Source organism: Gobio gobio, assembly GCF_949357685.1.
Source record: "Gobio gobio genome assembly, chromosome: 21".
Taxonomy (NCBI): domain Eukaryota; kingdom Metazoa; phylum Chordata; class Actinopteri; order Cypriniformes; family Gobionidae; genus Gobio; species Gobio gobio.
This window is the reverse complement of record NC_137117.1, coordinates 34,755,800-34,780,789: the sequence shown is the minus strand read 5'-3', so window position 1 is coordinate 34,780,789 and position 24,990 is coordinate 34,755,800. Positions and strand designations below refer to the sequence as shown.

Sequence of the window (24,990 nt, the reverse complement as noted above, 5' to 3'; positions counted from 1 at the left end):
GTGGCTTTTACTCCCTGTACTTTGTCATTCCCAAGAGAGGTCTCCGTCGCATTCTGGATTTGCGGAAGCTCAACAAACACCTCAGGAAGTACAAATTAAAAATGATCATGTTGAATGTCATTTAATTTGTCCCAAAGACTGATTTACGTCAGATGCACATTTTCACAGACATCTACCCAGCACACAAAACAATTCATCAGGGCACAGCCTATGAAATTTTGACATTAATTGAACTCTACCTGTCTGACGATGATGAGTCTCTCCTCCGCGACTCCTCCGCCGCTGCAGAACCCCTGGCTACATCGCGTAGCCGTCGGCTGGTCCAAACTGACACTCACATGCCAAGACACCAAGGCCTCCCCTCTCCCCCGCCAGAAAAATGCCCACCTTCCTCCCCGGCAGCCTCTAATTCTCTACCCCATTGAATAGTCCCTGCCAAAGAAAAATGTATAGTTCTAGGACTAAGGTAAGGACTGATTAACGCAGACATTCAAGCTATCAAAAAACTATCAAAATCTGTGTGGCAATAAAATGACCCATGGACAGCACGCAGATGCAGTTACATGTAGCGAAGCTGTTTATTTCAGACAGTACACTGAGTTTTGAACAAGGGATGAATCTGAAATCTAATTAATTCTATTGCAAAATAAAGCCACAGAACTGTTGCACAGCTGACTCACTGGACAGTGCTGTTCAGGAATGACTGATTCTTTGAACGAATCTACGGGTTGATCTTTGGTTGATCAATCAGCGGAAAGAGTCGTTTCATGCTAGCCTGGATGCCAGCCGAACTTAGCCCTGCCCACAACATTTTTACTCGGGCAGTTCGGTCTGGACTTGATCGGTAGAGAAGTAATTATGCCCGAACAGAAACTGTTCGGACCAATTAAATTGTCAGGGCGGGCTTTAGATGATGATGGACAGATGATAAACAGTAACGTAATCATCCACGTCATCAAAGGCGCTTGGGTTGAATTTGTTCTAATCCTAAACGGAAAACTTGTTCGGAAATGCATTCACATTTACTATTTCTCTCAGAAATGATGATCGTGTTGGTAAGTACTCTGTGTATCCTTAAATTATTTTTTTACAACACCGGCAAAGATCGTTTACACTCATCTTTTTCTTCTAACGTAACTTATTCCAGCGTGCAGACAGGGTTGCCAAGTTTTTACAACAAAACCCGCCCAATTGCTAACGTTCCTCAAAACTAGCAAAAAACACGCCCAATAGCTTTCCATGGGGGGTTCTCCGGGAAAAAAAGGCATTTGGGGGGTAAAATGTGTGTTATTTTGGCAGGGCTGGCAGCTAAAAATCGCATTCCTGCGTCTGTATATCACATAATTGGGGTCGCTTCAACCCGTGGACTTGGCAACACAGTGCAGTTGAGTTCTGTTGACATTTGACAACTAACGTTATGAGTCGCTCCGTTGCTCTGATTGGTTGTAGGTCTATCCAATTGAGGTCTTTCCTGGTTCGGTTGAAACACGCCCCATTATCACAGCCCAACGGAGCAGAATCAGACTCAAATTCTGACTAGAATTGAGTATGACGACGTCAGGCTAGTTTCATGCTAGCCCACACGTGGAAATCGAATATTCAAGCCTTTTATCCATTTTCTATCCCGGAACCTAAAAATATAAAATCAAACCGAATTCTCGTTTTTTGTTTTTTTTTAATGAAAAATGAATGAGCCGTTTTCTCATATTTCAACTTTCAATATTAAATCAAAAATCGACTGAACGAATGATACACGGATTGTGGACCTGATTCTCCTGTCTCAACTAGTAAAGCAATATGCGTTTACTTTTGTTCAAACAACATTTAACAGTTTCATGTTGGCTTGTGAAATCTTGTTACTTTTTTGGCATTGTAACTTAAGTAACTGGATGTTAGATTATCATTACAGATTTTAAACAATCTGCCATCATCAAGTCAGTAAAATATATTCAAATGAACTTCAAATGACATTATTCAGTCTAAAGGACTTTATTATTAATCCATAAAGTGAATGAACAGTTTCTCATCCTCTGACTGAAATGGGGTATCTACAAATGCATTAATGAATTAGTATTTTTACACAATTTAAAAATCACGAACAATTACACAATGTGTAAAAAACAAAAGAGGTGTACAATTTTACGCTTTACCAACTGTCCATCTGATGGTGTCATGGGATGATTTCTCTCTACCTCCATTTTATTACGGAGTTCTACACTTGTCAATGGTTTATCTGTCAGAAAACTGTGATTTATGATCCCATGCTTTACTGGGCGCCTCTTATGAAGAATATGGAGAGAAGAAACTGCACAGTCACAAGATGCACAAAAGAAAAACAACAACATGTGTAAGTGGTCTGCCTCAGGCAAAGATGGTCTCCTCTCTCCTCTTCTTGGTAAGGATGGTGCCAGGCTTGTGCTGGGCTTCTGGGTGATTGGCCAGCTCGGGCGGGCAGGTGGACACTGGGCTTTCTAAGATGGCCTGCTTCAAGTCGTAGAATACAGTAGAGTCTTCTTTGGTCAGGAAGGTCATTGCCATTCCACTCTTTCCAGCACGACCCGTTCGGCCAATACGATGGATATAGTCTGAGAAAAGCAAAGTTAAAAGATTAATCCTCAAAATGGGAACGGGAAACAGGAAGTCCCCTGATATAACCATTCAACAGTTCTAAAGGGAAAAGGTTTAATGGATAAAGTGACAGAAATGATGTTGGACTCACCCTCGATGTTCTTGGCCATGTCGTAGTTGAGGACCATGGAGACATCGTGGATGTCGATACCTCTGCCTGCCACATCTGTGGCCACCAGGATGTCCTTAGCTCCGGCCTTCAGGTTGGACAGGGCGAACTCTCTCTGTTCCTGACCTTTACCACCATGAAGTGTACAAGCATTGTACTGCAGAACAGAGGAAAAGAAAGATTGGGAGTTAGTGACTGAAAGTTATTTCTATAAAGAATTACAGACAGTAATAAACACTGTGCACTCACTCCCATCTTCTCCAGAGACTTAGCCAGCACATCACAACCCTTCTTTTGGTTAACAAAGATGATGATGGGTGGCTCGAAGCCACTTGCCAAAACTTCCAGCAGCTTCTTCCTGTTTACCACACAAGAACATTTGCAAGAAAAGGTTTAGCACATTTCTGATGACAACTTCCACTTGAATACGAGGGGATACCGTTAATGTGTGCGCTCTGACCTCTTTTCGCCCTCGGACATGAGGATGACCTTCTGTTCCACTCTCTCGTGTGGTTTGCCTGCAGAGCCGATGTACACCACCGCAGGCCGTCGGAGGTAACTTCTGGCCAAACGCTCCACTGCAGGAGGCATAGTGGCCGTAAACATGACCGTCTGAAAAACATGAGAGGAGACGTGCAGATTAAATCGGATTAAAAAAAGGGGAGTCAGAGTCATTTCCTTTTTAAATCATGACTCTGTTACCTGTCTGTATTTGTGTTTGCCTGACTCAAAGTTCTGCATCATTTTTTCGGGGTCCTCAGCATCATCGGTGTCTGGCTTCTGATTGGTCACAGGAATGTACTCCAGAATCTTCTGGACGTCGGGTTCAAAACCCATGTCAATCATTCTGTCGGCTTCATCCAGTACCACATATGTGCACCTGCTCAGGACGAGGTATCGGTTTTCCAACACGTCGATCAAACGACCAGGTGTGGCTATGACGATCTGAGAATGAGGAAGGAAAACACATCAGATCTACAACTACAATGAGGTTATCTACTACGAATATAGACATCGACCAGTGTTATTTTAGCATCACTAAATATAGAGATACTATTGCTTTTCTTATTAATTAGTTTTGATTTTTGTATTTTCTGTTTTAATTTTTGTTAGTTATTTTACTATATCAAGTTAACCTAAATGAAAATGTTGCTTTGGCCACTAGCTGAAATGTTAATTTATGGTTTTAGTTAAGTATAACAACCCTGACATGAACAGCATCAAAAATAATTAAATATAAATAATTAATAACAATTGGTTATTGGATGGTATTTTACTCCTTTACTCTCACCTCGCAACCCATCCTGAGTTTGAACCCTTGATCCTCTCTGGATATTCCACCGATAACGGCTACTGTCCGGATCCCCAGGGGTTTGCCGAATTTAATGGTCTCCTCCTCAATCTGCTGTGCCAGCTCACGAGTTGGGGCCAGAATTACGGCATAAGGTCCCTGGTCGGAGTCCTCAATCCTAGAGTCAAACACACAGAGTTTCCCACATTTGATCCGATTCCTCAGAAAATGTGTTGGCATATAAAAGTGTGACAGAGAGCTCACCTGTCAATCTTAGGTAGAGTTGTGATCCAGACCAACAAGGGAATGAGGAAGGCGGCGGTTTTACCGCTGCCAGTCTCAGCCACACCAATGATGTCACGGTTCTGTAGACCAATAGGAATGGCCTGCCTCTGGATAGGTGTAGGATCCTGATAAAGAATGAACAAGAAAATGTTTTTATTATATACACACACACACACACACACACAACACATTTACATGGATGGATGCTATACATACGCCTTTTTAAACATTTGCGGAACAATCTAATCATGTCATGTTTTGGAAGCATACTGACCTTATAGCCACACTTTTCGATGACCTCCAGAATGTGTGGCGGCAGTGAGTACTCCTTCCAGTTGCGGATGGGGTTGGGGATCTTCCCTCCTTTGGTGGTGATGCTGTAGTCCTCTCTGAAAATTCTCCAGTCTCTGTCCGTCATCTCATCCAGCTTCTTCTGAGACCAATGTCTGTCATCCCAGCGCTGCTTGGCCTCCTTCTTTCGGACCTTCTTCAGCCTCAGTCTGTGAAATGAAATGCATAAAAATGAATACCATACCCATTAAAACTGAACATTTTCCATAAGCATTAGCTCTCCCATGTGTCAGTTACAACCCTGTAATTGGGTGTTTTTAATAAAATAAAATAAAATAGCTATTTTGTGAAATATTACTACAATTTAACATAACTGTTGTCTATTTGAACATAGTTTAAAATGAATTTACTCAAAGCTGAATTTTCAGCATCATTACTCCAGTCTTCAGTGTCACATGATCCTTCAGAAATCATTGTAATATGATTTGATGCTCAAGAAACATTCTTATTATGATCAATGTTGAAAACGGTTGTGCTGCTTCATATTTTTGTGCAAATCATTTTTCTTAAGACTTGACATATCAAAAGATCATTTATTTGAAATGGTAATATTTTGTAACTGTCAATTTTGATGATATAATGCATCCCTGCTGAAATTTAATATTAGTTTTTTTTTTTAATTCTTACTGAGCCCAAACTTCTGATTTGTAGTGTACATACAATCCACTAATACTAAATGAAGTGTGTGGATCTTACTCCTCTTGCTCTTTCTCTTCAAGGGTCCGCCTCTTCTCCATCAGGTCTCCATAGAATCGGGACTGGTCTCTCTTCTGCTGCTTGAGGTCGATGCCGGCGATGAAGCCTCGGCCGTACAGCTGAACTGAATGCTTTTCTTTATAGCTAAACACATAAACAGTAAAATCTGTGTTCTTAAGCTATTAACCAGCTCCTCTCTCACATATACTACATAAATATGTAAAATGAGGCCGTCATGACCAAATGCAATGCAGTAAAATATACAAAATAATGGACTTTCATGTGCAGTTATTTGAGGCGTCTCACATTGGGTTGTAGTCGGTTGATGTGTCTTCAGACGCATCCCACTCAAAGACAAACTTCCTGTCATTCAGATGGCGCGTACGCCGCCGTTTCTTCATCCCGCCAAGATAACGCTCCTAAAGAGAAAATAAGTATCAGTTCACCATTCATCAAAAAGACACATAACCACCTAATGCACAGCAGGGACAGAGGAAATGCATGGAAAGACGATATTCTGACGGCAGAAACGGCTCTAAACATTTGCAAATTAATTTATCTGTGGCCAACATTTGCTTTACTTAGTCCCAAAGGCATATTTAGTAACAGTTTAGTCAATCGTTATCAATCTTAACACTGAGTCATCCATTCGATTTGTTCAACCGGCTGACTCATTCAGGAATGAAGGAAATGGCTCTCTTTATGAATGGGTCATTGAATCATTGATTCACCCGATTGATTCGCCCAAATGGCGGATTCATTCAGAAATTAAACACTGCTGTGTGTTGCTCCGCTCTGGCTTTATAGGTAATATTTCCTTTGGCAAAATTGAGCAAAATCAGACAATATTGTGTCTGAAATATAACACAATATTAACTTCTTATTTAACTGTTGTATGAAATCAACATAACATTTGTACTCTATCTATTCGGGACAAAAACAGCACTCGTGTAATATTGCTTAACTAAATCATTATATAAATATAAGTCAAAAACTCAAATGGGGCATTTTTGCCCTGATATCTTTTAGGTTTTTATTTTATTTTAGAGTCATTCTAACTGCATGGGCTTCATCACGCCCAGCTTCATGTTCGTCATTAATCAACTGTATGAAAAGTACGATGAAACACGTAGGTCTGGGGTGGGACAGATGTGTTAAATGTGTTTAACACATTATTTTTTAATTAGTTAAATCAACAGCCTTAGTTTAAATATTTAATTTGCTTTTAAGATAACTCTCAGCCAAGAAATGATCTAAAAGATTGGTTAGTGTTTTCTCCAGCTGAATAAGTGAGGACCGTGTAAAGCTCATCACCTTAATGGCCTGCAGCTCTTTTCCTTTGTCTTTTTCTTCTCTAATCTTCTGCCGCCCATCATCCTCATCATTCCCATTGTTCTCTCTTTCCATGCGCTCCCTTCTTTCCCGCCGTTCACGCTCCTGAGGATCCTCTGCAAGTCAAAGCAAGATGATGAGAATAAAAGAGAGACCAAAAGTGGCATATAGTCAACACTCAGGAGCACATTACCATATAGATGGCCTCAAAGCAAACAGACTCCAATATTAAAAGTACAACCATGTTTCTACAGATGCTAATATTTGTTCTAGTCTCTCACCAAGCATCTTTCTGCCAATGTCCTGAAATACTCTTCTTTTCTTCCTCTCCTCCTCCACCTGTCTGCGGCGCTCCTCTGTCTGCTGCTCTCTCCGCTTGATGGCTTCAGCTTCTCGCTCTGCTTTGGACAAGAACTTGGGCTGCAACAGGAGGATGCGTTTAGGAAAAAAACAACAACAAAAAAGGAGTACACAATTTGCATAAATATATAAAATCTGTTCACCTTAGACTCTGCCTCTTCTTCTGCTTTCTTCTTTGCAAGCAGCTCTTCGAGAGAGAGAGGCTGCACCTGAAATAGTGCAGATTGCAGTAAAGTCAGAAGTGTACACAATATGCAACCTTCAAACATGAAATGTCTTTTAATAGGGCACCTTCTTTTTCTTCTCATCTTCCTCGTCTTCCTCTTTTTTCACATCTCTATCCCTCTTTATTTTCGAATCCTTGGATTTTGGAGAAGTGCTCCTGAGAGGAAAAATGCAAACATGTGTCAACATTATGACACAACATTATGACAACATTATGTGTCAAAAATATGTCAACATTTATATTATATATATTTGAAAAAACAAACATTGCAATTATCTTTTATTAATTTTTTGTTCTTTATATTGTATATCAGTGCAGTATAAGTGGTTTTCAGCAGTGTTTAGAACAAGCAGTGTGTGAAATGGGCGACTTGTGTCAGACGTCCAAAAATGACAATTTACCAGAGCCCGTTTAACAAAAGCATCTGTAACCTTAAACTTTAAAGCCCGTTCACACCAAGAACGAGAACTATAGACAAGCATAACGATAACCATATTAGCGTCCCGTCCACACCAGTGAATGGTGATGCTGTTTATTCCAAGCGTGTGCTTGTCTGCCGCTTTAAATGCTCAAGTGCTTTAAAGCAGGATGGATTCTGATTGGCTCTCAATGTTTTTTTTACATTTTTTAGCTGGATAAAATCATTCTGAAAGTGATTCCTACGATATTGTTTCTCTGTGCCGTTACTGTTATAGCTGTGATGTGGACTCTGCTATTGTTTTATATTTCGAACTATATTGCTATACTTATCGCCCTTGGTGTAAACAGACTTTAACTGCCAAATTGTTATGATTATGACTTCATCAGCAAAGAAGAATAGAGAGCAAAAAACAAAAGTGAATGATAGGGACCATCGAACACTAAGAAGGATTGTCCAAACAACACAGAACAACTGCATCAAAGTGACAGCAAACCTCAGTATTCACCCTGAAGACCAACAAAAAGTTTCCACAAAAACTGCCAGAGAACTTCACAAAAGTCAACATTATTTTAAAAAGTCTTGTGCCAAGACTTTAGGACTTTAGACCCCCCCCCCCCCCCCTCGTCTGCTTCAAGGTTGGACGTGTTGTGTGTTCAGAGATGCTGTTCTTCGGTTGTAGCGAGTGGTTATTTGAGTTACTGTTGCCTTTCTATCAGCTGAACCAGTCTGACCTCTGGCATCAACAAGGCATTTACTCCCACAGAACTGCTGCTCACTGGATATTTCCTCTTTTTCTGACCATTCTCTGTAAACCCTAGAGATGGTTGTGCTTAGGAATGCATGATATTATTGATAAACGCTTAAAATATAAAAATCAGCATCAGCCGATATGAAAAAATGATGCCGATATGCCTTGCCGATATGATAACGTGTTGATATGCGCCTGCAATAAGTGACGTACCTAATAAAGTGGCCGGTGAGCGTTCTCACACACACACACACACACACACAAGAACTCACAATATTATTTTTTTCTCCTGGCCCATTCGCCGAGTTCAGATTTGTATATCTATTTTCACCAGCTCCACCATATTTTGTAGCATCATATTTTGTGATTTTTTTAATAGTATCAATGTTATAATTTCTATAGTATATTATCTTAGGTAAAAAAAAAAAAGATAATATAATCGTGGTGTCATTTAACCCTCCTGTTACCCTCAAATCGAGTAACATTTGTTACCCTCTGGGGTCAATTTGACCCCAGCAATTTAACTCTCCAGAATATGATTTTTTTTAAACAAAGGTTTATGTCTCAGGTCATTTATGTCTGACAGCATATCTGGTGGGCCCTGGAACCATTTTGATACCCTGTCATTCACGGGGTGTGTGTGTGTGTGTGTGTGTGTGTGGGGGGGGGGGGGGGGGGGCATAATAACGTGAACTACTAGTGGTTCTCGCAATACTACAGGTATGGTTTGGCTAGGTAAGATTAGAGCCCTAAATCAGAGGGAAGTTGTTTGAATGATACATTGAATATATAAAATTATTATAGCATGTTATAGTGACCTCAATAAAACAACCTAAACAAATGGGTGTAAAATATGACCCCAAAGAACACAGATGCTACAAAATGTCTACAGGACATTGGAAAAATATCATCATGTTAATTTTATGTTTACAGAGTTGTCCCCGTTAAATTAGGAAAAGTCATTCAATCGAAAGCAAAAAAAAAAAAAGATGTAAATTGTGTTTTTACAGACGTTAAACATTGAATGGGGTCAAATTGACCCCAAAGATAATAGGAGGGTTAAATCAATGTTCAGTAGATCTAAAAAAAAAGTTACAATTTGCAAGCATCTTGCAATGGTTCAGCCCTGAAAAGGTTTGTGAGGCGAGTATGATTCAAACCTTGACTTCTTGGACCGGTCTTTGTCCCGTCTGTCCCTGTCTCTTTCTCTGTCTTTGCGGTTCCTGTCTCTGTCCTTCTCTCTGTCTCTTTCTTTGTCTTTTTGACGACGATCTCTAAAAACAGATAAAGAGCAGTTAGCGTTAGATTACAATTGCATAATCACTGACATGAGAAGAAGAGCATATAGGCCAACACACCGGTCTAGAGATTTGGATCTGCTGCGAGAGCGCTTGCGTTCACGGGACCGGTGCCGTTTGCGGTCTCTGCCCGGAGATCCCTTACGATCCCGGTCTCTGGAGCGAGACCGACTGCGCTTGCGGGACTCCCGTTCCTTCACTGCGCTGTCCAGGTCCTTCTTATCATTAGAGTCACCAGCCATCTGCGAAGAAGAGGACAGCGAGGCCATATGCATCATGAGGAGGAGCAGTGACGCATGTTTCAAAGACAAGTCGGTCGATGTTTACAGCGAAACTGATCACAAGTAACGTTACAAGACCATTGGAACATATCGCGCTTGCATTTGGGAGATGTGTGTTTTTCCTAACACTGTGCTAGATATTTTATATTGTTTAGCGAAATTTAGTCACATTGCATTAAGTGCAGTCTTTAAAACACAGCTAAAATATGCAACTATACAATTACACGTGTAATATATCTAGGAGTTTTAATAATATAATGTAACTGCACACTGAAGGCGCAGCAGTGAGCACAGCAATGGCCTGCTCCCTTCAATAAACACAACCTTTAGAAACCAGAGAAAGACTATAACGAGTAAAAACACGCTATTAGGAACATCTTCAACTGTGCTGTTACTAAAAATAGAAGAAAAACTTACTATAGGGATCAAAATCAAGGCGCTTGCGAAGCCTGTGCGTTTCACTAAGCAGCCATTTTGTTTGACGTCAACAAATGACAGACTTCCTGTGAGGGGTTGTGGGGGATGTAGTCAAAAACTACTTTCAAAAGCCCTGGATTTGGATTTGAATAATAATAACAATAATAATAATAATGTAAAGGAGGATCCTGTTTCCAGAAATGTATTTTTTAATGAATTCATTTTGTTTAAAACAATAACCAAGGCACAATTCTGTAATATTTTAAATTATGTAGCCATACAGCAGTTGCAGCTGATTTAAAAGTTGGCATGAAATAGAAGACAAGTTACCAAGTTAGTGATTAAAGATTACGAGGGCACATAAACTAAATTAATAGATACATTAATAAATATTGTGCACGGATAAACCATTTAGCTATAATAAACATATACAAAATTGTACATTTTAATTTCATGGTGATTTTGATGGACTTCCTGTGAGGGATTATGGGGGATGTAGTCAAAAGCTACTTTCAAACGCGCTGGATTTGCTATAATAATAATAATGTAAAGGGGGGTCCTGTTTCCCGAGATCGAGATGTATTTATGTTTTGCTTTTATGTATTCATTATGTTTAAAACAATAAACTATAATTCTGTAACATTTTAAATAGGCCTATGTAAAAAAAAAAGTAGTAGTTTATGAGGTAAGAGTTAAGGCCCAGGGTGATTAAAGATTACGAAGACACTAAATAAATAAACAAACAAACAAACAAATAAATAATGTGCAGGGATAAATCATTTAGCAATAATAAACATGGCTATGTTTTCGTAAAAATGTCCATTTTAATTCCATAGTGATTAGGCCTACTTGCTGGGTTGCAGATTGGGTTGTTTTTAACCCATCAACATGTGAAATTGAGAGAAAATCACCATGAAAGGCGTCTATTGTGCATATGCTATTCAGGGCTTGGCCACAGGGCAGATCAGTTTAACAACTGCTTATTCTGGAAATGTGCGCGCTATAGTGAAGGGTGCTCTGTTGCTGGGAATAATAGGCTATATGGCCAGCGGAGGGGGGGCTGGAGCGCACTTGGACAGTGCGTTATGGAAGGTGAGCAGAATGAGTGCAGATCGTGGACACGAGCGCGAGAGGAGCGCGCGGATGGAGGCGGGGGTTCGGCTCGGGATGCGGAGTGAGGAGGAAAGACTCCAGACTTTCCACAACTGGCCCGAAGATGCGCCCGTGAGCCCCGCTGAGCTCGCCCGCGCTGGCTTTCACTATCTGGGATACGGGGACACGGTGCAGTGCTTCTGCTGTGATGGGATCCTGAGGCACTGGGTTCACGGAGACACTCCGCGCGGGGAGCACGAGAGGCACTTCCCCACATGCGGCTTAATGCTGGGCAGGGATGTGGGTAATGTTCCGCGGGGCTCGTCCGACTCTGTGGATGGGCAGCTCTTGAGTCAACTGCAGCGGCTGACCGTGGACGAGCAGGTGCCGCCCGGGCAGCCGGTGAACCTGGAGATGGAGTCAGAGGACAGCAGGTTGTCCACCTACCACAACTGGCCCACAGGAGCCTCAGTTCAGCCCGACACACTGGCGCGAGCTGGCTTCTTCTATACAGGTCCATCTCATGCTAGGGTGTTTTTTTGTGTGAAATGAAACTGAGATGAAATTATGAACGGGATTGTATGTGGTTTCGATTCGGACCAGGACCAAAACTTAGTTAGCTTCTGTTTTCTGCGCTCTCAGTCACGCGCACGGCAGTCATGCGCGCTGTGAATGAACGGAAGGAACGAGAGAGCCCGCGAGCGCAGGGCAGCCAGCAGCGCGTGCCGCTCATTATTCTCAAACCAACCAATAGTGTTTGTAGCTACTCATTATGTAAACACTCTACATAATGTAAAAAGTATGACATTATTATTCTAATAAAATATTCATAATGTAATTATGATGTTATTACTTTTATTGAGAATTATGTAATACACATTTTTACATTATAAGAAATATATTACATTTTAAACTCACCAAAAACATGTCACATTTAAATTATTGTAATAGCTTTTAAAAACATACAAATGATTAATATTCCCTTACAGTACATTTTCAAAAATCTAAATCCAGTCTGAAACTACCTGCAAAATGCAACATATTTAATATTCATGCCATTATTAATTATTATTATTATTATTATTATTATTATTATTATTATTATTATTAAATAAAGCATTGGTATTATTCCTTTATCTTAATCCGGTTTTAACCTGCCTATGAAATCCAGTAGTAGTAGTTTAAAGGTGCAAAAGTTCAGATTTTATTTATTTATCTGGATTTAGATTTTAAAATGTACTGTAAAGGAATACCAATGCTGTTTAATAAACATATAATAATTTCATAAATATTTAAATGTTGCATTTTGCAGGTAGTTTAATACTGGATTTAGATTTTTGAAAATGTACTGTAAGGGAACACTAAAAGCCAATACAATAATGAAAATATTACATGTTTTTGGTAAATTTTTAATGTAAATATTTTCTCATGATGTAAAAAATTATTACATTATGATTTCAAGATTTTATAAAATTTTTGAGCAAATAATTATATTATGAACATTTTATTATAATAATAATGTGATACTTATTACATTATGGCCAGTTTTTACATTATGTGCAGTTATTACATTATGAGTTGCTGCAGTGTTTCTGTCTATTGCTTATATAAATAATATGCATTCAAAATTGCTTGCTTTGTTTGCTCTTGTAACGTACTGCTCCGAGACTCAAAGGTTGAGGATCCAAGCGCAGTATTTATTCAGAGGGTAATCCACAATCGTAGTCAAAAACAGGCAAAAGGTCATACACAGGCAAGCAGTCCAAACAGGCAAACAAGGCAGGAGAGACAGGCAAACGGGTAATCCACAGGGCAAACGGGTAATCCACGGAACAGGCGAGTAAACCAAGAGCAGGCGACAAGAAACCAGGAAGAATGCTCAGAAATGCAGTATTACACTTAACAAGACTTCGCAGTGAATGACAGAGTGAACATGGTTTATATAGGCTGAAGTAATGAGGTAAATGAGACACAGGTGTAAACAATGAGTGCCGATGAATCCGGGCAAAGGATTATGGGTAATGTAGTCTTTGATGGAATGACAGTCCGGGGTGGAGTGCCCTCTGGTGGTAATCAGGGGCACACTCACTGGTGAATCATGACAGCTCTCAAAGAACGATATAATTAATTCTGTTAAAGGGATAGTTCACCCAAAAATGATTTGTCATAATTTACTCTCACCCGCAAGTTGTTCTAAACCTGTATGAGTGTCTTTCTTCTGTTGAACGCAAAAGAAGATTTTGAAGAATGGGTTACATTTTATTTTAAGGTGTCCGTGTTACAGTGTAATTATGCATTTAAGCCTAATTAACTACATGTAGGCCTTCTTCCTATAGGGTTAGGATTTGGGTTTGGTTTAGGGTTAGTTGCATGTAATTATGATATTGTTACATATAGCGTTGTGATGAAAGCTCACGAAGACAAGGAAGAACTGGAAACAAAAAACATACATGTTACAGTACACTGTCAGGTAAACTGGAAGAGAGACAGATGAATCCAATAGTGATTAAGCAAACTCTTTTATTTTAGTACTCGTTGAGAGTATAAACAGAAATAGTCCATAGACTACAGTAAACACGATGACATCGAGGCAGGAAGTAGATAGCGATATCGTCCAGCTGATCCTCATGCGGTACAGGCAATCCTCAGGAGAAGACACAGACTCAAACTCGTAGAACAGGCACGGGTGGTGACGCAGGGAAGCAGCGGACAACCCAGATCGGTGGAATCCAGAGACCGGAACGGAGAGAACACTCAGGAACCAGAGGGGAACAAACACACACGACCAGCACCGGGAAACAGCCTGAAACGATCTGACAAACAGTGAGGGTGAGAGGCAGGTATATGACGGCTGGTTAATGAGGTGTGGCCGGTGGAGGTGATGAGCTCTGTAATCAGAGACCACGCCCCCAACACAACCGCACGAACATAGAGAGAAGGAGACAGAGAATTGATGAACCGTGACATACACCCCCTCCCAAAAAGGAGTGTCCTCTTGCAGTGACTAGACCAACTGAGGAGGGAGGGGGCTCTGAAGGAGGACATAGAGAAAAAGAAAACAATGAGTCCGATGAACATGATATTGTCCATGGAGGAGTGAAAGGTGGGAGGAGCCAGGAGTAGGAGGAGCCAAGATGTGAGCCAGGGACCAGCCAGGACGAGGCCCCAGGGTGGAGTCGAAGACGGGAGGTGCAGCTGTAGAAGGAGGAGACACAGGTGGAGATGACCAGCTAATGAACCCATGCAAGGCCGATGGCACTGGAGACCGAGGTGGATCCGCGGCGACAAACGTCGAGGTGGAGACGGATACCCAGAGGACAGAGGCTGAGCCGGTGGGACAAAGGACGGAAGCGGAGCAGGGGGAAGGCAAAGCCAGACAGAGCCAAAGTTGCAGGCAGGTCGACCAAGGTGAAGCCAGAGGGACGAGGGAGCCCGGACAAAACGTATGGCCAGTGGATAACGGGGGAGCCGAGGTAGGGAGCAGCCAGGGTGGAGCCCATGTGTCGACATGTGGTGGTGGAGCGAAGGGCACAGAGGCTGGAGACGGAGCCTGGGGACCCTTTGTGCTGGATGGAGCTAGTGGCTGTAAGACACTGGGCAGATCCTCAATGTCAGTCGGAGATGCAGAGGGGCTGAAGGACAGCAGCTGGGCTAAGGAACTGGCTGATTGAGGGTGTGGGAGATGGAGGCTGGGTGGGCATTCTGGAGAGACAGGGGGCACTGGAGAAACAGCAGACACTAGAGAAAGAGGGGGTGCTGGAGAAACAGCAGACACTGGAGAAAGAGGGGGTGCTGAAGAAACAAGGGACACGGGAATAACTTCTCCAGAAAAGTCCATTAAAATTTTGCCTCAATAATGTCCTTCAGTTCCTTTGAATACCGTCCTGAATCCTCAACTAACACACCCACCGTGCCGGGGTTGTGTGCGGGGCTCTCCTCCCAGTCCTCAAGCTCCACAAGCCCTCCCTCAGCGATGCACAATGTTGCTGGCTCACGCTCCTGGTCAGACTCTAGCAGTGGTCCGGGTTCCAGGGCGATGACTCCTTCCGACCTCTTCTCTGGTTCGGGCTCTTCTATCACGGCAGGCTGGTCTCCACGGTCTGCGGTGGACACAGGAAACTCCATCATGCCGGTCGCAGTCAGTGGTGGAGGGCTGGTCTCTGACGGCAGTGGAGTGGGACTGGTATTTTCAGCAGGGCTGATGGTAGAAGGCGAGTTGTTATTTGCCAGTACCCACTCCACGAAGGTGGCAAAATCCTTACGAGGACCACCCCCTGGGAGGCGTGCCCGGGACACACAGAGCGGGCGATCAGGATAGTGCGTTAGGCACGCCAACTAAATCCTTGGTGTGTGACTCCAGGGAGCGGCCCTTCTGCTCCAGGCATAGCAGAGCAACTGCAGGATTGTCCATGGTGACAGGGAGAAGGAAAAAAAACAAAAAAGCCACAAACAGTCTTTCTGTTACGTAACGTGGTGATGAAAACTCACGAAGACAATGAAGAACTGACAACAGCAACTTTAAAGGGTTAGTTCACCCAAAAATGAAAATTCTGTCATTAATTACTCACCCTCATGTCGTTGGACACCCGTAAGACCTCTGTTCATATTCGGAACACAAATGAAGATATTTTTGTTGAAAGCTGATGGCTGAGAAAGGCTTCAGATAGGCCTCCATTGGCATTCAGTACACTTATACTCCCAAGACCGATAAAAGGCACTTAAAATGTCGTTACAAAGTCCATCTCACCACAGTGACTCTACAATAATCTTACGATGCGACGACAATAGTTTTTGTGCGCCAAAAAAAATCAAAATAACACCTTTATCCAGCTTGTTATTGCCTTCCGCGTGTGCCTCCACGACACATGCGTGAGAATATGACGTAGCGCCGGGGTTCGGGAATCCATGAAATGCACACTCTAACCCCATTTTGAGCACTACGCTGAGACCTAAAGCACGATCAATGTAGAATCCAACAGCTGAGATACGCGCGTCTTCCTCTGATTGTAAACAAATCACTTCTGGGTCATCTGTCCGAACGCCGGATCTGCGTCATATTCTCGTGCATGCGTCGTGGAGGCACACACGGAAGTCGAGAACAAGTTGGAAAAAGGTGTTATTTTGATTTTTTTTGCGCACAAAAACTATTGTCGTCGCATCGTAAGATTATTGTAGAGTCACTGTGGTGAGATGGACTTTGTAACGATGTTTTGAGTGCCTTTTATCCGTCTTGGGAGTATAAGTGTACTGAATGCCAATGGAGGCCTATATGAAGCCTTTCTCAGCCATCAGCTTTCAACAAAAATATCTTCATTTGTGTTCCGAATATGAACGGAGGTCTTACGGGTCTCGAACGACGTGAGGGTGAGTAATTAATGACAGAATTTTCATTTTTGGGTGAACTAACCCTTTAATAACACAACTCAGGAAACTATCATAGCAGGCACATAAACCATGTTAACATCAACGAAGACGGACAAACACTGAGGGAGAACTGAAGGCTAAAGACGCAAATTAGATTATTAACAAGACAGGTGAATGACATAACTAATTAGACAGACTAGTGAAAACAAGGTCACAGAGACTGAATGAAGGGGGGAACACAATACATACATGTTATAGATATGATATGATTATGCCATCATTTATAGTTATTAAGAATATTACCAGACAGTTCCTCTTCCACAATATTTTCTTCCTACTTTTTTGCTACCGTCAACTGTCTGGTTCCATACATTATTCAAAATATGTTATTTTGTGTTCAGCCGAAGAAGAAAGAAACTCATGCAGGTTTGGAACAAATTGAGGGTGAGTTAGGCCCCGTCCACACGGAGACGCGTTTAGCTGTATACGTAAAAAAGTTGTACCGTATCAGCGTTTCGTCCAGATGGATCCGGCGTTTTAGGAGCATGAATCCAATATTTTTATTAAACCGGGTCCCAGAGTGGATAAATCTGAAAACGACACCCTTGTGTTCTCGTGTGTACAGCCAATCCGTACATTTTGTGATGGGGTGATGTTCTCCCACCACGTCCCGCACAGGAAAGACTAGAAGGGATAAAACTACGGGAACTGGGCATGCGCACATCAATATTGCATCATTTAATTACTGTATTTGCATTATTGTAAGGGTAGGTTTAGGGTGCAGGAGTTCATAAAACACAATCTGGTAAGTAGCACATTTATTTATTGTTATTTTATTGTGAGATTTTGCCTCACTTCTGACTGTTGCTGTACCCCTTCTAGCCACAACTCTTCTTCTCTGTTTTTAGTGCATTTCTGTGGCAGAATTACAGCGCCACACACTGGCCTGGCATGTATACTACATCGCTTTGAGTCGGTTTCAGTGCTCTCGTGTGTACTCGGATATTTCTTGAGATGAGGGGAAAAAAGATCGGATAGGGAAAGTTCTGGCTTCGTGTGGACGAGGCCTAAGTGATGACAGATTTTTCCCATTTACCTTTAAATATAAAGTGTATTGAAATAAAACCTATAAAATACATGTATGTTCATAAAAACATTCTCTTCAAAATTCTAAACTTTTTGACCACTTTGAATGTATTACTGATAAAGAACATTAAGTTGGAACTCGAAACTGATTAGAAATGGCAAAAAGTATTGTATGCAGTTGTCTTTTAAATATACATATTCTGTATAGTGTTGTTTAGAAGATGGTAGGCCTAATAATTGATCTTCGTTTTCTAGGTCATGGTGACAATGTGAAGTGTTTCTTCTGTGATGGTGGTCTCAGGAACTGGGAACCAGGTGATGACCCTTGGCAGGAACACGCCAAATGGTTTCCACAGTGAGTGCTGGGTTATTTCTCTTCTATTTCTACTTTAAACAGGAAATTTGTATCCCACATTAATCAATGAGTACTAAAGGGCATATTACAAACATGTATTGTTATATTGATTTTAGTGCATGTATGCGCATATGTATTAATTTGGTCTTTCATGTGCTTCCAAAGATGTGAATTTGTGCTTCAATCCAGAGGAAGGCAATATGTGAGCAATATCCAGCAGTCTTACTTCAACATGAACGAGAGGGTGGTAAGTAATAATGATACATCTAACAATCAGCTTATGGTTAATTTAACAGCTGATTGCTTTGGATTTAAATGTTTTATTTTCTTTTTAAGGGTGGATCTCTGTCATCAACTGCATCAGGTGAGTCACGCCATGAATTCTTCTAAAAGTGTAACAGTGCAGGGGTTTTCATGTTTAAAAGCTAAGGACCACCGAATATGATGATCTTCCTACAAGTATAATGGCAGTAAAGTATATGTACAGACCCATTTATACTGTGCAAACAAAATAGATATTAGACATACATTCACATAATGGAATACACACACACAAAAATTTCATAATGCAATACACACACGCAGCGGTTTTAATAGTTTTCGCAGATCCGTGTGAGCAGGGATTGTTTTGACAACGTTGTTGTCTGTTGTCTGGAAAGCGCAAAGGAAAAACGTTTCCATTTGTAGTACATTGTTGTCGTGTAAACAGGTCAAACCAAAACCTCATGCTACAACATATTTGTTTTTTTATTTCTTACTTCTGTTAAAATACATATGGCATATTACAGCTAGTATATTTTATCTCAAAGGCCCACGAAAGTGCCTTGAAACATGCAGCATTATTCAATGTGTTGACGTAATTTCCACTGAAGCAGGAAGACAGGGTGGGACTTATCGAACAGATCCTCCCCCTTTTTTAAATATCCAATAGCATCTTGTTTATGTCACAGCTCAGCCAGAGCCGTTGAGCTCAGTAAAGCCATAGTTTCCTCCTAATCTCTAACAGTTTCTCCTCCTAATCTCCTCCATATCGCTTTAAAATACAGCATTCACTGCAGAATTCAAAAGTTATTTATTTATTTCATGGGGACTTTAAATTTTCAACGAGCCCTTAGCTCCCTCTGCGGCCGTTTGGGTGTCAACAGGTCCCAGTTTGAAAACCCCTGCCTTTATGGATTCTCTGCAATCCTAATGTCCTGTAAAATGTCTCCATTGCTGTGAGTGGTGCTTGTGTTCTATGGATAAACAGACTCATATGTGTGTTTATTACACGGCTTTCTGGAATACTTGATTCTGATTGGTCATTCACAACATTCAGCAGTCAGATATTTCTGAATAATAACCATTGTCCATGACACAGTATAACTTACTGCTTGTCCTGGAAATACATGTTTCCTACATAGCTGTGCTCATGCTCTGTCTCTCTGGAGTAAAACAATAAAATAACTTCAACTCAAATCAATATTTTCTGTATTTATTTTGGGGGCAAAGAGCCGTGTAATAAGCAGGATAATATCAGGGTTGTGTTTTATGCTGCTATACATTTTTTGTTCCTCAGGAGTTGCTGTTATTGTTCCAGCTCTCACAATTTTCTTTTCACCCAGGCAAATGACCTTCTCTTCTTCTCTGTCCTCACCAACTGTTCCTTTTATTCAACTAACAATGATGATGATGATTAGTGTTACTCTAACGTTTAGTATTTTGTGATTTTTTTAAGCTTTAAATCGCTGTACGCTGCTGGCAAACAAACATACCTGAACTGATTCTTTGCATAAATCTTCCTTTTCTTCTAAGAGTGTGAATAGGGGCTTTCGCACCGGGTAGGAACTCAGTGATAGGAACTAGCCATCAGGTGGTTCTAGGAACATTTTCCTGGTTGCGTTTGCGCCGCCATTAGGAATTCTGAAGTGACGTAAGCCGTTCTTGTTGTTGTGACTTTTATTTTGATGGCGTTGAGAACGTCAGAGCCTGAGCACACAGATCTTGCTTCCTCAGTCTTCATTGGTTTACAATCTGTTTAACAGTCCTGTCTAATACATTATTAAATTGAACTATTATACAAAGAAAGTATTAGCGTTTGCCGTGTGGTTGATGTCCAAAGTCGCCAGCTGAGCAGAAATACCTAATCATGTTTCACTTGGTCCGCTCAAATTGCGTTGGATTTTCTCTTTAGCGTAAAGGTTGAGCATCTTCCATCTATCACTGTTTTCCATGTTAGTAGAGTTAGTTCGTGGAGTAATAGGCTATAATCTGTGTTTCCACAGCTTTTTAAAAATGGCGAGTAGTTCCTATGGAGTGGTGCAGGTATGACGTGACTTTGTAGGCCAACTGGCAGTTAGCATCGTACTAGTTCCCTCGAGAAAAACCCAATAGGATTTTCCCATAGGCTTTTGGATTATCGCAAAAAGGTCCCCGACAGCCTCTGTAGTCCCATTTAGCTATATGTTAGCAACCGCCTTTTACAAGACACGTAACAGCTTCAAAAAAAACCTGAGTGGAGTAGTACTGATGTATTTTATGTCGTAGAATAAAACATGAAAGTGTCTTGAGCTCGTGTTCACCACAGTCCTTATTTCAGTCATTTTACCAAAATCCCATTAAAAAAAAACAAAAGTGCTAAAATGCTAACCCGTTTCCGCGTTTTGGCCTACAAAGTGAAGTCATACCTGCACCACTCTATTGTGTTGGGTTAGACTCTACTCTGAAGCAGGAGCTAATTTAGTTCCCCCAAAAGGTGTTCGTAGATCTAAAATCATTCCTAGTACTTAGGAACTATGAAAAGGTTCCTCGCGTGCGAAAGCCCCTAATAATATATTGTACACCCAAGCTCTGCTTATACTAAGTTCTACTTGTGAGGACCAATAAAATTACATTTTACATTAGGCAAATTACTACACCCTTAAAGACACCTTTGGCATGTTTGTGTTCCTGCTGGCAGAGGTGTTGGGTGGGCAGAGCTCAGTGGCGGCAGCCATGTTGTCTCCTGTGGTGCAGGCGGTGCTGCAGATGGGCTTCCAGCGCTCACTAGTGGAGAGCCTGGTGCAGTCGCGCTACCTGCTTACCGGCTCACACTACACCTCAGTCTCTGACCTGGTGACCGATGTCCTGCAGGCCGAGGAGGAGGAGAGGCAGACGGGGGAGCCCAGACCAGGTGTGGAGCACCCTCTGTTTCCAAACTCATCCCTCCATCAAAACAGAACAAACCTATATTTCATACCGTAAACACGTTAACATGGTGTTTAAATGATGCTGTAGAAGAAATGATTTAAAGGCATAGTTCATCCCAAAATGAAAATTCAGTCATTATTTACTATTTACCCTGGTTTAGTTCTAATGCCACATGCCCTTCTTTCTTTTTTGGGCCACAAAAGGAGAAATAAAAAATGTTCTGCTCGCGCTTGTCCATATAAGGGCAGTGAACAGCGACTTCACAGGGAACGTTCTCAGAACGTTCTGGCAAGGTTCTCTCCAGTGATGTTAATAGAACATTGAGAACATCCTGAAAAAAATTATTTATATATCCTTCATGAAACACTTTTTTTCTGAAACATTCTAGGGCCAGATTTACTAAAAGCTTGCGCCAGCGCAAACCCACTGTCAGGATTTACTAAAGACATGCAGTCAAAAATTAGCGCCGAAAAAGCGTGGACACAGTTATTGTTGCGACTGACCTTATTGCATATGCATTTGTAGGAGTTTCCCTTTTTGACACAAAATTTAGTGGAGGAGAGTATTTCAATGATTCACGCAAAGTTAAATTTACTAAGGTTTGCGCTCGTCAATCAGCTTGTGATCTACATGTTTGCGTCATTAGGCCTATTTACCGCCCCAAAAAAGCACATCTTAAACCCTCATAATCAAAATACTTAAAGGATTAGTTCACTTTTGAATAAACTTTTGCTGATAATTTACTCACCCCCATGACATCCATGATGTCCATGTCTTTCTTTCTGCAGTCGAAAAGAAATTAAGGTTTTGGAAGAAAACAGTCCAGGGTTTTTCTCCATATAATGGACTTCAATGGGCTACAAACGGTTCAAGGTCCAAATTACAGTTTCAGTACAGCTTCAAAGGGCTTTAAACGATACCAGACAATGAATAAGGGTCTTATCTAGCGAAACGATCAGTTTCTGCGAGAAACCGAGCAGTATTTATGCTATTATTTTACCTTATCAGACGAACACAATCGTCTCTGAGCTCCGCCATAACTTCCGGCAAGTGAGGTCAAATTAGATCGTGGTCATAGATGTATACGTAGATGCCTCATTAGCGACTGCACGGATCAGTAGAATGAGGCATCTACAATCGATATATCTATGACCACGATCTAATTTGACCTCACTTGCCAGAAGTTATGGCGGAGCTCAGAGACGATCGCGTTCGTCTGTTAAGAGGTAAAATAATAACACTCAAAAAGTAAATAAATGGATTATAACTACTGCATAAATATAATTTAGTACCATAAAACCCTTAGTACCATAGTACCCTTAAAACACAAAATATGAATTAAAAAACATTATCAAACTAAAATATAGCCTAGTACAATCATTTTATAAAAAATAAAAAAAACAGTACACGTGAACAATACCCGAGTGTTAAAAAAAAAAAAATTGTTGGTGAAAATACTAACGTGCCTAAGACTTTTGCACAGTACTGTATATTAATAGCCACGTGTTGTTCATTAAAAAAATTTAATAAAATGATATGTGCCGTTTTCCCTCCTCTAATGTGTGAATGGTTTTTTCCCTCAGAGACTGTGGAGAGTCCGAGAACGTCAAGAACGCAGGTCTCAGTCAGGGAGAAAGGTCCATATTAACACGCTCTCATTGCACTTATAATGTGTGTGTGTGTGTGTGTGTGTGTGTGTGTATCTTCTTCTTCTCTCTATCTAGTAGCCTCTGGGATGGAACAGATCATAATCATCTTAATTGACCCAGGTTGAGTTGAAATGTCAGTGTATTTGTGTTTTTCAGTGCGATCAGATCTGAGTCCAGAGGAACAGTTGAGACAGCTTCAGGAAGAGAGGACCTGTAAGGTCTGCATGGACAAGCTCGTATCCATGGTCTTCATCCCCTGTGGCCATCTGGTCGTCTGCACAGACTGCGCAGCCAGTCTGCGCCACTGCCCCATATGCAGGGCGGTCATTCGTGGGAGTGTGCGTGCATTCATGTCCTGAAGAGACACACATACATACACAGCAACACACTCTGCTGCACCACTGTGTTATTAGCAAGAACTGTACTGCATAGTCTTTTAAAAGTGATTCTGGATATATAATGCTGAAAAATACTATACAAATGGTGTAATCAGCTTCTAAATCAGCATCAGTGTTCTTTAAAAAAGACTTATTGCTTGATATATGGATATACGTTAAAGCTACAGGGCTCCAAAAGTCCACTTTACATCCAAAGTTGCAATATGAAATACTCATGAATTTCAGAATCTCTTCGTTTTTTCCCTTTGATTGAATGACAACATCAGTTCATCTGTGAGAACATCTGACCATCTGCACAAAAATGTATTTATTTGATTTGTAATCTTAAAAAAAGGACAGGATCTAAATCAGAAATCCTAAAACCATTATTCATTTTCAGGTTTAAATCCCAGATTGTGGACTTTTGGATCCCACAGAACATTAAAATGTTTTCCATGCTTGTAAGTTCTGGACAACAGGTTGATTTTGTGTCATGCCAAAGTAAACAGCTTTTTGAGAATTTAAGAACATATAAAACTGAATTTATGAGAGATTATATTGTATAATAATCTGTGTATTAACACATTGCACTTTTATTTTCATGAATAAAAATGATTTGCATTGCACTTCTTTGTCAGCGCTGCTTCTGTTACATATTAACTGAAACTTGCTTAAGATGAGAACATAGAAATACTTATGTTTTAATCTTTACAGATGATGATAACAGTCGAATGTAAGTTATGCGTTAAGAAAACATTTGTGAAGAATAAAGTGCTTCTAGACAGATGCCGCTTACCGCCGGTCCTCAAGTTTGATTGGCTGAGCTCCGCTACAACGGTGTTGAAGAAGTAATGCAGCCTTGTCATACACCTGTACTAATATTAAACCATTATGTGTTTCCTAGTTCAGTTTGAATGGTCGATTCATGGGGGCTTGTGCAACATTATGAGTTGCTACACAATCTAATAGCAATTTAAATGTATTTATTATCAAACGTTCAGTCTAAGAGAAAATCGCATGCCTTTTGTCAATCATTATAAATTATTCATGTGAGGATCCCTTCTGATCAGCTTAGATCAACACTTGTCCAGTCTGGTCCAGACTAGAAGTGCTAGTTTGGTGCTGTTATAGCTGTTATAGGCTTTTTTGAACATGACAATATGTTTTAAACTTCACAGACTTCACTGAATGAGGGCCGGTGTGCGCATGTGCGTCAAACTGATGGACATTCTGTGTAATGAAGGATCCACTGGAGGCGAGTTGAAGTGAGAACCCAAGTGCAGTTTAATTATAAGTGAAAAAAACAAACAAGGAATTGACACGAACACAGACTTGACACATGAAATCACCACCAGTGGGTACATATAACAAATCTAGACAAGGGAACATGGCAAACATGAGCGCTGCGTCCGAAACCTGGAAAATGCTGCCTTCGGAGGACACATTTCAAAGCAGG

General features: G+C 41.0%; 2 protein-coding genes across 4 annotated transcripts; one reads left to right on the top strand and one right to left on the bottom strand.

The window, feature by feature from the left end:
• Positions 1–555: 555 nt before the first annotated feature.
• ddx23 (DEAD (Asp-Glu-Ala-Asp) box polypeptide 23) lies at positions 556–10,527 on the bottom strand. Its single transcript, XM_079802289.1, has 17 exons — positions 10,444–10,527; positions 9,806–9,987; positions 9,608–9,721; positions 7,344–7,434; positions 7,196–7,261; positions 6,974–7,112; positions 6,675–6,808; positions 5,667–5,779; positions 5,361–5,504; positions 4,588–4,813; positions 4,293–4,438; positions 4,029–4,206; positions 3,440–3,682; positions 3,198–3,349; positions 2,987–3,095; positions 2,720–2,894; positions 556–2,585 (listed from the first exon to the last, which is right to left on the bottom strand). Exons 2-17 carry the CDS (start codon positions 9,985–9,987, stop codon positions 2,362–2,364), a joined length of 2,436 nt encoding a protein of 811 aa, XP_079658415.1. The 5' UTR covers positions 10,444–10,527; the 3' UTR covers positions 556–2,361.
• On the top strand, positions 9,981–24,160 carry birc7 (baculoviral IAP repeat containing 7). Of its 3 annotated transcripts, XM_079802290.1 has the most exons (7): positions 11,336–12,049; positions 18,241–18,340; positions 18,506–18,587; positions 18,677–18,704; positions 21,279–21,491; positions 23,092–23,145; positions 23,314–24,159. In XM_079802290.1, exons 1-7 carry the CDS (start codon positions 11,356–11,358, stop codon positions 23,514–23,516), a joined length of 1,374 nt encoding a protein of 457 aa, XP_079658416.1. In that variant the 5' UTR covers positions 11,336–11,355; the 3' UTR covers positions 23,517–24,159. The 3 variants fall into 3 exon arrangements, with proteins under 3 accessions (XP_079658417.1, XP_079658416.1, XP_079658418.1); XM_079802291.1 differs by lacking the exon at positions 23,092–23,145 and having other exon boundaries at positions 9,981–12,049; positions 23,314–24,160; XM_079802292.1 differs by lacking the exon at positions 23,092–23,145 and having other exon boundaries at positions 11,432–12,049; positions 23,296–24,159.
• The last annotated feature ends 830 nt before the right edge of the window (positions 24,161–24,990 follow it).